The sequence below is a fragment of the Hevea brasiliensis genome, chromosome 8 (genome assembly GCF_030052815.1).
Source record: "Hevea brasiliensis isolate MT/VB/25A 57/8 chromosome 8, ASM3005281v1, whole genome shotgun sequence".
Lineage (NCBI taxonomy): Eukaryota > Viridiplantae > Streptophyta > Magnoliopsida > Malpighiales > Euphorbiaceae > Hevea > Hevea brasiliensis.
The window spans coordinates 91,957,773-91,974,454 of NC_079500.1; the positions used below are offsets into that span (position 1 = coordinate 91,957,773).

The 16,682-nt window shown below is 34.4% G+C and overlaps 1 protein-coding gene across 1 annotated transcript; it reads left to right on the forward strand.

Annotated features, from left to right (window-relative positions):
* Positions 1–559: 559 nt before the first annotated feature.
* On the forward strand, positions 560–2,189 carry LOC110647063 (uncharacterized). The gene is made up of 2 exons (XM_058150803.1): positions 560–931; positions 1,560–2,189. The coding sequence occupies exons 1-2, from the start codon at positions 560–562 to the stop codon at positions 2,187–2,189; spliced, it is 1,002 nt and encodes a 333-aa protein (XP_058006786.1).
* Positions 2,190–16,682: the final 14,493 nt, after the last annotated feature.

Genomic DNA, 16,682 nt, shown 5'->3' on the forward strand with positions numbered 1-16,682 from the left:
TATATATATATATATATATATATATATATATATATATATATATATATATATATATATATATATATATATATATATATATAAAAGAAGTTGCCATATGCAATACAAGTAAGGCAAATGAAATAACTCTTGGGACTAATATTTTAACCAGTAACTCTGAGTGGTAGCAATTGTAATTAAATAAACTATACTTGAAAATAATATATTAGAATTATTCATATGTTTTGTTTTTTTTTTATTGTGATACTCTTTTGTAAATTAAATGCTTATTCAAATTTTAAATGCGAAATAACTATCATGTAAAAATAAATATTAAACAATTATGGGTGAAATTATGGTTAATTGCGGAATAATGACTCCATGAAGATGAAATATTTATATATATATATATATATTTGAAGCAAATGAATGAAGTTAATAAATTTTCTCATCTACATTATCTTTGATTTGCTATTGAATGAAGGACTGAAGCAAATATTATCTTTGATTTGCTATTGAATGGAGGACTGAAGCAAATTTATGATATGAAGCTGACCCGATCCTATGCTCTGGAGCTTTTACAATGTATATATCTAAAGAAATTTCTACTATATTTGATTCGGAGATCCACAAAACAGGAGCAGATCCTGCTCTCTTTAGAGCTGTTAAGTATGGGATAATTGAAATAGTTGTTGAGATAATTAAAGCTAATCCCATCTTTTTGACTCACCAATATTTTAAAAAGGACATGATTCAAACTGCGATATGTTTACGGCAAGAGAAAGTTTTCAACCTCATATATGGAGCTGGTAAATGGAAGTATTTGATGATTTCTGGATTGGACAAGCACAATAATAACATATTACATCTTGCAGCCAAGTTAGCACCTCCAAATCGACTAGCTCAGATATCAGGTGCAGCTTTGCAAACGCAAAAAGAGCTACAATGGTATAAGGTAATCCTCCTTCACAACTTCAATTTAATGTTTATGTTGATGATATATTAATATATGCCTTTTTTTTTAACAAATTTTCAAATCTAGTATAGAATAAAATTTGATAAGAAACTCAGATAAATTCTTAGCTTTCACATTTCATTTTATCATACCCTTAGCCTTTTAAATAAAGTGGTCGTCTACCCTTGAAAAGTTGTATTTGAATTTTTTTTTAATTGTAATACAATTAAGTTTTTTCCTTTTGAAATTCTATGCGTAATATACATATATATATATATATATATATATATATATATATATATATAGTTATAGTAGGGGATGACGCTTATTAATATTGATTTTATGAAAAGAAATTTCATAAAATATTTATGAAAAATTAGAAGTAGAGTGATTCGAAAGAGAGGGAGAATGGAAAACTACATACGCATATAGCAATTAAGGCTTTTTTTTTTTATTTTAAAGAAGTGAATATTTTTTATGGGAATAATTGAAAATAGTTTAATAAGCTATATAGTGAAATATAGTTAAATTATCTCAAATATATATTAACTTCATAATATACGGTACATTAAATTGGTTAACATGAACATATTTCATTGACTATTTATATTTTAATGTTTCGATGTAGGAAGTGGAAAGCATTGTAGACCCTTCATACAAATTAGATTTAAACCATGATGGTGAAAAACCAAGTGAATTGTTTACTAATAGCCATAAGCAGTTGATGGAAGAAGCAGAGAAATGGACAAAGGGGATTGCACATTCTTCCACCGTTGTGGGTGCTCTTATCATTACGATTATGTTTACTGCTGCATTTACTGTTCCCGGAGGTAATACTCAAGATAGTGGATATCCAATATTCTTACATAAAAAGGCATTTAAAGTTTTCATAACAGCTGATGCGGTTTCTCTATTTGCGGCCTCTACTTCGGTATTAACATTCTTAGGAGTCTTGACTTCACGTTATGCAGAAGAGGATTTCCTCGAGTCATTGCCTAGAAAGTTAATCATTGGTCTTTCGACTCTTTTCTTCTCCATTGCAGGCATGATGATAGCCTTTTGTGCTACTCTTATAATAATGCTTGATGGAGATTTGAAACTTATCATTCCTACTGTTTTGTTGGCTAGTGTTCCAGTTGCAGTTTTCATATTTTTGCAATTTCCTCTCCTTGTTGATATTTTCATATCCACATATGGACCAGGCATGTTTGATAGAAAAACGAAATATCTGTTCGAAAAAGATCCTAGCTTTGCATAGGAAATGTTAATCCTTTAAACTGTATCAGTTAAGAAAGAAACATTATAACACTTCATTAAGTTCTCTCTCCAAAAGTGAGAAAATAATGTCCTACTCACATGATTGTATTGGCTCTAGCATTGTATGAAATAAATGGCAAACATATGGTCTTAGGTTCCCTGCATATCTTAATGAGACTATCATCATGTTCATTCCCACATTTGACTAGGTTATTTCTATGAAGGATTTGTGGCCAATCTCACTTTGTAATGTGTTATATAAAATTATATCAAAGGCTTTGGCAAATCATCTGAAGAAGTTATTACCCAATATTGTCTCAGCCTTCAAATCTACTTTTGTTCCAGGCCATTCTATTATTGATAATGTTTTATTGGCTTTTGAAATTGTTACTTCATAAAGCAAAAAAACTCAGGTTAATAAGGGTGAGGTGGCACTTAAAATCGATATTAGCAAAGCTTACAATAGATTTGTTCAGATGTTGAAATTCCAGGTTCCAATCACTGAAGACTTGGTCTTTGAAGGTTGTTGCTGCAATCTCTCAAGTATGAAGATTTGCTGTTTTTAGTTGGACTTTAGATTACATTTGTTATGATTTCAGTTGTAACAGACCATAAAAGTAGGAGTAATTTGTTATTTTTTCTTGTATAAATTCTGCACTTTGAATGAAATAAAATCAGATCAGTTGCTTTATCTATCTTTCAACTTTTTAAATTGAAAACTTTCTTGCCTACTGCTAAAACTAGAAATTCCAATCGTTTAAACACTTTTACTCTAACAAGTGGTATCAGAGCCTCAGTTGGTCTTATAGGACTTGTGAGTTTTGAGAGAAAACCAAGAGTTGCTTTAAAACCCTCACCCTTTTAACCAAAAATGGCAACCAGCAACCTTTCCTTGTTAACTCCGCAAGTCTTCACTGGTGAAAACTATCAAATTTGGTCAGTGAAGATGCAATCTTACTTGGAGGCATTTGATCTATGGGAGGTTGTAGTTGAAGATAGGCCAGTGGCTCCACTACCACCAAACCCTACCTTGGCACAAATCAAGGCCCACTCTGAAGAAAAGACCAAAAAGTTCAAAGCCAAGACACTTATTCAAAATTCTGTGGGAGATTCAGTCTTCCCTAGGATCATGGCATGCCAAACTGCTAAAGAAGCATGGGACAGGCTAAAAGTTGAGTACCAAGGAAGTGATAGAACTAGACAGATGCAAATCTTGAACCTGAAAAGGGACTTTGAGTCTCTAAGCATGCAAGAAGATGAATCCATTGCCAAATATTCTGACAGAATTTCCTTGATTGTTAACAAAATCAGGTTGCTTGGTGAAGATTTTCCTGATAACAGGATTGTTGAAAAGGTTCTTGTGACACTTCCAGAAAGGTTTGAGTCTAAAATCTCCTCTCTTGAAGAGTCCAAGGATCTCTCCACCATTTCTCTTGCAGAATTAATGAATGCTCTTCAGGCACAAGAGCAAAGGAGGGCCTTGAGACAAGGCAAACAAACTGAAGGTGCCTTTCATGTGCAAAACCAGCAGCCTAGCAAAGGAAAAAAACTCTTCAATAAGAAGATCAAAGGCAAAAATGAAGGAAGCAGCAGTAATGAAGGTTCAAAATATCCACCTTGCACACATTGCAAGAAGAATACTCATCTAGAGAAGTACTGCTGGTGGAGGCCTGATGCAATGTGTGGCAATTGTAAGCAACTTGGACACATCACCAAAGTGTGCAAGTTCAAGAACAAGGGCCCTCAAAGTAATCAACAAGCACAGACAGCAGATGCTGAATCTCAGGAGGAGGAACTTTTTGTTGCTTCATCTTTGCATAGCAATTCTACTTGCAATACATGGCTCATTGATAGTGGATGTACACACCACATGTGTCACAATGCTACAATGTTCAAAAATCTTGATGAAACCTATAGCTCCAAGGTGAAGATTGGCAATGGAGAATATGTGAAAGTTAAAGGAAGAGGCACAGCAGCGGTCAAAACAAATTCAGGTATCAAATACATCCCTGATGTGTTATTTGTACCTGACATTAGCCAAAATCTATTGAGTGTAGGTCAGATGCTTGGAAAGGAATATTCTCTGCAGTTCAGAGACGATCAATGCACCATCTTTGATCCTTCTGGAGCAAAATTAATTTGTGTAAAAATGAAAAACAAGAGTTTTACCATTGATTGGGAGCAAGCTGCTGAACATGCTTTTGCTAGCATCACTCAAGGTGTTTCAAACTTGTGGCATAAAAGGTTTGGACACTTCAACCAAAGGAGTTTAGCAAACTTAAAGAAGTGTGGGCTGGTTGAAAACATGCCTGAAATTTCTAAAGAGGCTCAAATATGTGAGACTTGTCAACAAGGCAAACAAGCAAAATTGCCATTCCCAAGGAATCAATCTTGGAGAGCCATTGAGAAGCTTCAACTCATTCACACAGATGTGTGTGGCCCCATGAGAACTGAATCATTGAGTGGTAACAAATACTTCACTCTCTTTATTGATGATTATACGAGAATGTGCTGGGTGTATTTTATCAAATTCAAAAGTGAAGTCTTTTCAGTTTTCAAAAGATTCAAAGCCCTTGTAGAGAATCAAAGTGGCATGTGAAGGAACGGAAGCGTGAAAAACACAAGATTATACCATTGAATTCAAAAATTTTCACCTAGGGTCACAAGCACCATGCAAGATTTATTTTTATCTATTTGATTTCAATGATAAGCAACATATTAAAACTCTTTTAATATGTTTTTGGATCTGTATTTGCCATTTAAGATTTTAAAATTAATCAGATTAATTTTAGAACCCTAGATTAAATCAAGAACGATTACACTAACCTCTTGATGTGTCGGCGTGTCTGCGCCTTTGAGATTCGTCTTCAGGACACCAGATGTTGTCCCTCTAGCTTGTCCACACCAAGAACACCTATGGCAGCCCTTGAACAGCTTCTAAAGCCTTTTCTATTAATTAGAAATTCAAGTTCTGCCTTTTAAGAGATTAGAGATGCAAACAGGACACTAGAAACAATTTCTAGTGTTCTTAATTCAAGAGATTGATGGCTAATCTCTTTGAATTGATGAGAGATGAAGAGAAATAGCTGGAGAGGCTCAAAGTGGCGTGACATATGAGAGGAGAGGCTGCTGGTTGTGTTTTCTTTTCATAACCCCACTTAAATAGCTAGGTTAACACATTAAACCCTAGCCACATGTCACCTTTTGATTAGCTCTAGGTTTAAGTGACCCAATCACATTGTGCCAAGTGTCAAACCTATATTTAATCTTGATTTTAATCATCTTACATGATTAAAAATATTTGGCAAGCTTATGTGTTATGCCATGTGTCACCATCTCATGGTGCCACGTGTCACACCGCAAAATGACCAAAATGCCCTCGTGTCTTAATTTTGAGTTCTTAACCCAAAATAATTATTTTCTTCTTCTAATTAATTTATATCAAATATAAATTAATTAATTAATCTCTATTAATTAATTTCTCATCAATTAAATTCATATTTAAACACTTTAAATATAAATTTAATTTATACTACACATCCAATAATCTAGATTTGGTTTCAAGTCATGCTAGGGACTTTGCAATTTTATTGCAAACCAAATCTATTTAATTAATCAATTAAACTCTTTAATTAATTAATTAAATCATATTTAAATAGGTGATAACTTGTGTATGTGTGTGACTTACTAGGCTCATCACTAATTGGCAATGAGACATGATATCAACTCTTAATATCATCGAACTCTTTCTTACCATAAATGATTTCTCTAAATCATTTTATGAACCTCATAGACCATGGTTAACACCTAGCATAGCATGCCATGGCCACCCAATTAGTAATAAGATTTACCTTAAATGAACCTATAATCATATGTTACCATGCACTAGAATCTCTCTTACAAAATCCCAACTCAAGCCGAGTCATGGTTTATGTCAAACTCCATTTGCTATGAATATTATGTTCTCTTTTAATTCCAGTTCTTTATTAAAAGATTTTCTCATCCGAAACTCTTTCTGAATAAATCTATCTTTCCTTGCCAGGATCTTTAAACCTAAAGAACAATAAAATGAACATAGGATTTTTTCTCTTTTTACTTAGAGGAACAGATTACATCTTGATCAACACCTACCTCAATATATAACTAGCAGAGCCAACACATGCCCATATACCCATACATAGTACAAGTATGAAAAGATCAAACTCAAACTACCTATATACAAGATAATCGTGCTATCTCGGTCTAAAGATTATATGCACGATATGATTTATGACAAAACATTGACAAGAGTAAACTCCATGTGCTTGTCATAAGCGTCACTGGTTCGGCCTACTTATCATTTATAAGTGCCTATCATGTTTGTTATATGGCATGAGACTCACCATTCCATCTTATTTATATCTCATATAAATAACTTGGGAACAAACATAAATACAATCTTTCTGGATAAGTCATGTCCTTATTATGAAGTATCCTCGATTGTGAACCTATTTATGATACTTTGTGCTAGAAATATTGTCACTCATATTCTTAACAACTTAAGAATAATATTTCTAACAAAATATCAATGGACCTTTTCTATTACACATAAATATATTATGTAAACGGAAAAGTGGAAATGCCTTTTATTATTAAAAATATGTACAAGATACATACTAAATGATATGCTCTAGGGCATATTACTAACAATCTCCCACTAGCACTAGAGCCATTCATTACAATATCTTAGACCCATCTTCTCAAGATGTCAGTCTAACTGAGATTATGACAAAGGCTTAGTGAATGGATCAGCTGGTTTTTTAGCTGATGTTATATTTTCTGCATGGCTATATCGCCTTGCCCAACTATATCCCTGATAATATAGTAGTGCCTTTCTATGTGTTTGGATTTTGGGTGAGACCTTAGTTCCTTAGCCTGCATGACTGCTCCATTGTTGTCACAGTGTAGTGAAACTGCTGACTTAATGGAAGGAACTACTATAAGTTCTCATATTTAACTTCTTTATCCAAATGACTTCCTTTGCAAAGATCCGATGCAACAATATACTCACCTCGTGAGTGGAATCTGCAATCGTGCTCGCTTGGAACTCTTCCAACCGATCGCACCTCCATTACAAATGAACACATATCCTGAGGTTGAATTTCTTTCTTCGTTATCTGATTGGAAATCGTAATCGATAACCATCCAATTGCAAGTCTCCACCTCCATAAATCAAGAATAAATCCTTAGTTCTTCTCAAGTACTTAAGGATATTCTTGACAGCTATCCAGTGTTCCAAACCTGGATTGGATTGACACCTGCTAGTCAAACTAACAGCATATGCGATATCCGGCCTAGTACACAACATTGCATACATTAAACTTCCAATAGCCGAAGCATATGGAATCCTGGCAATCTTATCTCTTTCTTCTGGTGTCTTTGGAGACATCTCTTTAGAAAGATGGATACCATGTCTCACTGGTAACAATCCTCTCTTGGAATCAAGCATGTTAAACCTCTTTAACACCTTTTCCAAGTATAGACTTTGTGATAAACCAATTATCCTTTTCGCTCTATCTCTATAGATGCGAATCCCAAGAATATAGGTTGCCTCCCCTAAGTCTTTCATGGAGAATGTATTTGACAACCATACCTTTATAGTCGTTAACATACCTGTATGATTACCCATCAACAGTATGTCATCCACATATAAGACAAGGAAAATGATAGCACTGTCACTAACCTTCTTATATACACATGGCTCATCCTCATTTTTGATAAAACTAAAGGATTTAATGGCTTCATCAAAACGGATGTTCCAACTCCTCGAAGCTTGTTTCAACCCATAAATGGATCGCTTTAGCTTGCATACCTTGGAACCATCTTGGGATTCAAATCCCCTAGGTTGTTCCATGAAAATGTTTTCTTCAATGTATCCATTAAGAAAAGTCGCTTTGACATCCATCCGCCAAATCTCATAATCATAGTATGCACTATTGCTAATAAAATCCTAATTGATTTAAGCATGGCAACAAAGTAGAAAGTCTCCTCAAAGTCTATTCCTTGCCTTTGGCGAAACCCTTTCGCTACTAGCCTTGCCTTATAGGTCTCTACCTTTCCATCGTAACCAATTTTCTTCTTGAAAACCCATTTGTTCCCCATAGGTACTATACCTTTAGGTGGGTCAACAAGATCCCAAACTTGATTTTTATACATGGAATCAATCTCGGAGTTCATAGCATCAATCCATTTTGAAGAGTCTATATCTGATATAGCTTCTTCATAGGTAAGTGGATCATCTCCATGATCTACTTCTTCATGAGTAGACAACTCTTGTTCTTCTTCATGAAGAAAACCATATCTCACCGTGGGTGAGATACCCGGTTGTTCTACGAGGAACAGATGTAGATGTTTCATCAATGGGTATAGGTTGACTAGATGGATCTATATCCATCCGATGCTGGTTGGTCGAATTCTCCAATTCTAACTCTATTTGCCTTCCTTTGCCTCCTTCTTGAACAAACCGTTGTTCAAGAAATGTGGCATCTCTACTTATCACAACCTTTTGTGAAGTAGGCAAATAAAAATAATATCCAAAACTATCTTTTGGATATCCAATAAATCGACCTTTTCTCGATCCGTCTCCAATTTATCGTTGTTCACTTTTTGATATAAGTGGATAACCCCAAATCTTAACATGCTTAAGACTTGGTTTTCTTCCATGCCATATCTCATAAGGTGTGGAAGAAACTGATTTTGATGGAATCCTATTCGAATATACAAAGTCGATTCTAATGCAAATCCCCAAAAGGAGATTGGCATATCAAGATAGCTCATCATACTACGTACCATATCCAATAGGGTACGATTTCTCCTTCGATACACCATTCGGTTGTATGCGTTCTGGAGGAGTCACCGAGAAACAATGCCATGCTCTCTCAAGTATTCATCAAATTCAAGACTCAAATATTCACCTCCACGATCCGATCGAAGAGCTTTAATATTTTTTCTGTTTGATTTACTACTTGATTTAAATTCCTTAAACTTTTCAAAGGATTCATGTTTGTATTTCATCAAATACAAATACCCAAACCTTGATTTATCATCAAGAAAGGTAATAAAATAATGAAAGCCCTCTAGCCATTTCTTTAAATGGACCACATACATCACTATGTATTAGCTCCAAAATATTTTCACTCTTAGCCCTTGTCCAACAAAGGGTGATCTAGTCATTTTGCCTCAAGGCAAGATTCACAAGTTGGAGTAGGCTCAGAGCCCAATGAGGATAGAATCCCCATTTTCTCCAATTTTGCAATCCTATCTTCTGCAACATGACCTAACCTTAAGTGCCAAGTATATTTTGAACTTGAGTTGGTTTTCACCATGGCATTGCTTTCATTTAGATTGCTACACTGCCGGTGGAAACACTTTCATCGCAATGGAAACACTTTCTGTTGGCGTGGAAACACTTTCCTTTGCCTCCATCGCCTTTAGTCTTACTTTTCTGCTTAGCTATTTTCTTGAAGGACCAGAATCGAGGTTTCTTTTTCTTATTGCCCTTCTTCTTGTTGGACTTTCCAGCAGAAGATGCAACCAAAGCTACCTCTTTTCCTTTATTGCCTGGCATATTCTTTTGGGCAATAACCAACATGTTGAGTATTTCAGCTAAGGTGCATTCCTGTTTAGTCATATGGAAATTTGTCACAAAATTCCCAAAAGACTCGTGAAGGGATCAAGGATCAAATCCGTTTGTAGTTGGAAATCCATGTTGAAGTCAAGATGTTCCAACCGCTCAATCACCGAATCATCTTGTGGACATGATCCCCAACATTCGCCCTCGACATCCTCATACGAATAACTGCTTAGATATCTCATACCTAGCATTCTTCTTGTGCTCACCATACAACTCTTGTAGGTGAAGGAGGATCTCACTAGCACTCTGCATGTTCTCATGTTGCTTCAGAACTCATTACTCATGGAAGCAAGCATGTAACACTTAGCTCTCATATCATGCTCCTTCCACTTGTCCAAAGTATCATGTTCCTCTTATGTGGCCTCTGGAGGTAAGGGACCAGAACATTTGAATATAGAACATATCCTATATGTTCAAGGTTCAGACAAGTTTCAAATTTCTTAGCCAATCGCATGATTAGGTCCTGTCAACTGTTGTGATCAAGTATGCTTGCAAGGATATTGGATGGTGGTGGTTGTTTTGTGCTCATTTTTATCGTAAAATTAATCGCAGAAAATAACCAGATTAATTAGTAAATGTATCATGTAATTAACCAAAATGATTATGGTCTTTTAATCAAATTGGTCCTCCCACTAACTTAGCGAATCCTACACTTCCAAAGTAGAAAACGAAATCCTAGTTGGACGGATTTCTAGTGGGTGATTGAATTCTTATAATTCTATTGATCATCCTCAGGTACATCCATTATTGGAATTACAATAAACTATAAGTGAGCAACTCCTTGCCCATCACATCTCATGTGAGGTTCAATCCTTTTGCTAGCCCCTAATGCTCAAAATCTCAGGTACATCCAATATTGACTTATCTTGCATTAGTTAAGTTGATCCCATTGAGCCAAGAATTATGCAAATAATTTTAATGTCCTCAGTACATCCAATATTGGCCACCAAACCATTTACATATTTACAACATCTCATGCTTAACAATTATTCTTAAGAAAATCTCTTAAATTAATTGCATCTCATGCAACTATTTAAAATTTCTTAAAATAATTGCCCCAATGGAGGGCTTATGTTATAATTACTTTAATTATAGCATTTCCAACTTAATCATTTGTTTGGAAGATTTTATAGCCATCCTAATTACTATTAAGGTCTCACTTTGCACATTATCCATTTAGCATGCATATATCATATAATTGCATACATTCCCATACATCTCATGCATTCATGGATAAGCGAGAAATATGGTATGATCATGGACTTTCTAAGGGATTCAATTCGAGCCACCAAGAATTGAATCAGGGCATTCCTAGGTGCATTTCATTCATTCATTTTACAAGAGTTGCTGAAGGAGTACATAATCAACACTTGATATTGAATTCCTCCCACCGTCCCACCAATGCTCTTGACCTCCTTGAACTTCTTGCAATCCAATATTACATAGTAATCCTTGGCATACCAAGGCGAATTTACAAGAACTTAAATAAATGAAATTACAACCCAAAAATATTACAAACTTAATAATACATGCCCAAAATAAATTAAAATAAATTAATTAATTTACAATCCCAAAGAAACATAAAAGAAATAAATCCAATCACATTGGTCTTTTATAGTCCATGATCATCCATCATGCATATCACTATTTAACAATTAAATAAAACATACATACTTAAATTAAATTGAATATCTCATATTCAACTTAAAATCCAGATTTGAATATGATTCAAATAAATTTAAAAATTCAGATTTGAATCTCATTCAAACAAATTTAAAAATTCAGATTTGAATCACATTCAAACAACTTCAAAAATTCAGATTTGAATCACATTCAAATATTTTTTTAAAAATCAGATTTGAATCACATTCAAATATTTTTAAAAAAAATCAGATCTGAATTTTATTGAATCAATTTTAAAAAATCAGATTTAAATATGATTCAAACAACTTTAAAAATTCAGATTTGAATCACATTCAAACAACTTTTAAAATTCAGATTTGAATCACATTCAAACAATTTTTAAAATTCTGATTTGAATCATAATTTAATTGTGTGATTAAAACAACTAATTAAACACTTTAATTAGTCAAAGAATAGGCCTTAGATCATACAACAATTGCAGAATTAAAAGCCAAACCTTGAACCACCCATGGAACCATTGTTGCCGCCACCAATGGTGGCTTCTCCATGTGTGACGCCACATCTCATGATCCAACCAGCAATGAATCTCTTGATCTCATGATCAAACACACAATTAAATTATATAATCAACAATCTAAATGGCAAATATAGTGGCTATGATACCAATTGAAGGAACGGAAGCGTGAAAAACACAAGATTATACCATTGAATTCAAAAATTTTCACCTAGGGTCACAAGCACCATGCAAGATTTATTTTTATCTATTTGATTTCAATGATAAGCAACATATTAAAACTCTTTTAATATGTTTTTGGATCTGTATTTGCCATTTAAGATTTTAAAATTAATCAGATTAATTTTAGAACCCTAGATTAAATCAAGAACGATTACACTAACCTCTTGATGTGTCGCAGCGTGTCTGCGCTTTGAGATTCGTCTTGTGATACCAGATGTTGTCCCTCTAGCTTGTCCACACCAAGAACACCTATGGCAGCCCTTGAACAGCTTCTAAAGCCTTTTCTATTAATTAGAAATTCAAGTTCTGCCTTTTAAGAGATTAGAGATGCAAACAGGACACTAGAAACAATTTCTAGTGTTCTTAATTCAAGAGATTGATGGCTAATCTCTTTGAATTGATGAGAGATGAAGAGAAATAGCTGGAGAGGCTCAAAGTGGCGTGACATATGAGAGGAGAGGCTGCTGGTTGTGTTTTCTTTCATAACCCCACTTAAATAGCTAGGTTAACACATTAAACCCTAGCCACATGTCACCTTTTGATTAGCTCTAGGTTTAAGTGACCCAATCACATTGTGCCAAGTGTCAAACCTATATTTAATCTTGATTTTAATCATCTTACATGATTAAAAATATTTGGCAAGCTTATGTGTTATGCCATGTGTCACCATCTCATGGTGCCACGTGTCACACCGCAAAATGACCAAAATGCCCTCGTGTCTTAATTTTGAGTTCTTAACCCAAAATAATTATTTTCTTCTTCTAATTAATTTATATCAAATATAAATTAATTAATTAATCTCTATTAATTAATTTCTCATCAATTAAATTCATATTTAAACACTTTAAATATAAATTTAATTTATACTACACATCCAATAATCTAGATTTGGTTTCAAGTCATGCTAGGGACTTTGCAATTTTATTGCAAACCAAATCTATTTAATTAATCAATTAAACTCTTTAATTAATTAATTAAATCATATTTAAATAGGTGATAACTTGTGTATGTGTGTGACTTACTAGGCTCATCACTAATTGGCAATGAGACATGATATCAACTCTTAATATCATCGAACTCTTTCTTACCATAAATGATTTCTCTAAATCATTTTATGAACCTCATAGACCATGGTTAACACCTAGCATAGCATGCCATGGCCACCCAATTAGTAATAAGATTTACCTTAAATGAACCTATAATCATATGTTACCATGCACTAGAATCTCTCTCATTACAAAATCCCAACTCAAGCCGAGTCATGGTTTATGTCAAACTCCATTTGCTATGAATATTATGTTCTCTTTTAATTCCAGCTTGATTAAAAGATTTTTCTCATCGTAAACTCTTTTCTCGAATAAATCTATCTGTCTGCCAGAACTTGAAACATCAAGAACAATTAAATGAACATAGGATTTTATCTCTATTTACTTAGAGGAACAGATTCCATCTTGATCAACACCTACCTCCATATATAACTAGCAGAGCCAACACATGCCCATATACCCATACATAGTACAAGTATGAAAGCGAGATCAAACTCAAACTACCTATATACAAGATAACTGTGCTATCTCGTGTCTAAAGATTATATGCATCGATATGATTTATGACAAAACATTGACAAGAGTAAACTCCATGTGCTTGTCATAAGCGTCACTGGTTCGGCCTACTTATCATTTATAAGTGCCTATCATGTTTGTTATATGGCATGAGACTCACCATTCCATCTTATTTATATCTCATATAAATAACTTGGGAACAAACATAAATACAATCTTTCTGGATAAGTCATGTCCTTATTATGAAGTATCCTCGATTGTGAACCTATTTATGATACTTTGTGCTAGAAATATTGTCACTCATATTCTTAACAACTTAAGAATAATATTTCTAACAAAATATCAATGGACCTTTTCTATTACACATAAATATATTATGTAAACGGAAAAGTGGAAATGCCTTTTATTATTAAAAATATGTACAAGATACATACTAAATGATATGCTCTAGGGCATATTACTAACAGCATGAAGATTAAAATCTTGAGATCTGACAATGGCACCGAATATTCTTCCACTCAATTTGCTGAGTTTTGTAGCATTGCAGGCATAGAACATCAATTAACAACACCATACACACCACAGCAGAACGGTGTGTCTGAGAGGAAGAATAGAACTGTAATGGAGATGGCTAGGTGTCTATTGTTTGAGAAAAAGTTGCCAAACAAATTACGGCAGAGGTCACAATACCTCTCAGATATTTGCTGAATAGATTACCAACAAAGGCATTGAAGAACCATACACCATATGAAGCTTGGAATGATGTCAAACCCTCAGTGCACCATCTTAAGGTGTTTGGGAACATATGCTACTATCAAGTGCCTGAACAAAAAAGAAGCAAACTTGACAGTAGAGCACAAAAGGGAATTCTCATTGGCTATGGTTCATCAACTAAAGGTTATAGAATTTATTGCCTTCAAACTAACAAAATTATCTTGAGCAGGGATGTGAAGGTTGATGAGGCAATAACCTGGGATTGGCAAAATCAGAATAACATGCAACCAGATGTCTCTATTGGTGATCAAATTCATGAAGAAAACTTTGATGACATACCAATAAGAGGCACAAGATCCTTGCAGGACATTTATCAAAGTTGCAGCTTGGCAATCTCAGAACCTTCAAGTTATTTTGAAGCAAAGGATTTTCAAGAATGGAGGAGAGCAATGAGAGATGAACTGGAGATGATCAATAAAAATGAAACCTGGCGATTGGTAGAAAGGCTAAAAATCACAAGGTGATAGGAGTCAAATGGGTTTTCAAAACAAAACTCAATCCTGATGGTACAATTTGCAAACACAAAGCCAGATTGGTGGTGAAAGGCTATGCCCAACAGTATGGTGTGGATTTTCAGGAGACCTTTGCTCCTGTGGCAAGGTATGATACAATCAAGCTCCTTATTGCTCTTGTTGCTCAATATTCTTGGCAAATTCATCAATTAGATGTCAAATCTGCCTTCTTGAATGGATTTCTTGATGAAGAAATATATGTAGAGCAACCAGATGGGTATATAGCTCCAGGCAAAGAAGATCATGTGTATTTGCTAAAAAAGGCCTTGTATGGCTTGAAACAAGCTCCGAGGGCCTGGTATGTTAGAGTGGACAGTCATTTACATCAACTAGGTTTTTGCAGAAGCCAAAGTGAAGCAACTTTGTATGTGAAATCTAGTGGAGGTCAACTTCTAATAGTCTCCATTTATGTAGATGACATACTCATAATCGGAAGCCATCTTGAGCTAATTATAGAGTTCAAGGATGAGATGAAGAAAGTCTTTGAAATGACTGATCTTGGAGTTATGAATTATTTTTTAGGGATGGAAGTGATGCAATCATGTTCAGGTATCTTCATATGTCAAAAGAAGTATGCCATGGATGTGCTAAAAAAATTCAAAATGCAGGACTGCAAACCTGTATCTACTCCTATGACAACAAGTGAGAAGCTAAGCAAGGATGATGACTCCAAGAAAATAGATGAAAGCTTGTATAGAAGTTTAATTGGTAGCCTTTTGTATCTCACAGCTACTAGACCTGACATACTTTTTGCTGTTAGTCTGCTTTCCAGGTTCATGCATTCTCCAAGTGAAAAACATTTCTCAGCAGCTAAAAGGGTACTGAGGTACATCAAGGGAACTATTTCCCATGGAGTTCAATTTTCCAAATCTGCAGAAGGAGACCTGAAGCTATTAGGCTATTCTGACAGTGATTGGGGAAGCAGTGTTGATGATTCTAGAAGCACCTCAGGGTACTTATTTTCTCTAGGTTCTGGTTTTTTCTCTTGGAGCTCAAAAAAACAAGAAACTACAAAGACAATCCACAGCAGGCGGAATACATTGTCACTGCAGAATCAAAGCTATTTGGTTAAGAAAATTATTGGAAGATTTAGGGCAAAAACAAGTTGAGGCAACTCAAGTTATGGTTGACAACATTTCTGCAGTTTCAATTTCAAAAAATCCAGTGTTTCATGGTCGGACAAAGCATATAAAGATCAAGTTTCATTTTATTAGAGAAGTTCAACAATCCAATGAAGTGTTGCTTGTTCATTGTTCTTCTAAAGATCAATTTGCTGATATGTTTACCAAGCCATTGCCAAAAGAAAGATTTGAAGTTCTTAAACAAAAGATAGGTGTTTGTCACCTAGATGTCAAGGAGGAGTGTTCAGATGTTGACATTCCAGGTTCCAATCATCAAGACTTGGTCTTTGAAGGTTGTTGCCGCAATCTCTCAAGTATGAAGATTTGTTTGTTTTAGTTGGACTTTAGATTACATTTGTTATGATTTCAGCTTGTAAATGCACCATAAAAGTAGGAGTAATTTGTTATTTTTTCTTGTATAAATTCTGCACTTTGAATGAAATAAAATCAGATCAGTTGCTTTATCTATCTTT

Excerpts from the sequence above, each read along its gene's own strand:
- LOC110647063 (XM_058150803.1), top strand. The coding sequence starts at position 560 with ATGTATATATCTAAAGAAATTTCTACTATATTTGATTCGGAGATCCAC. Across the intron at positions 932-1,559 it reads AAGAGCTACAATGGTATAAG|GAAGTGGAAAGCATTGTAGA; the intron begins GTAATCCTCCTT and ends GTTTCGATGTAG.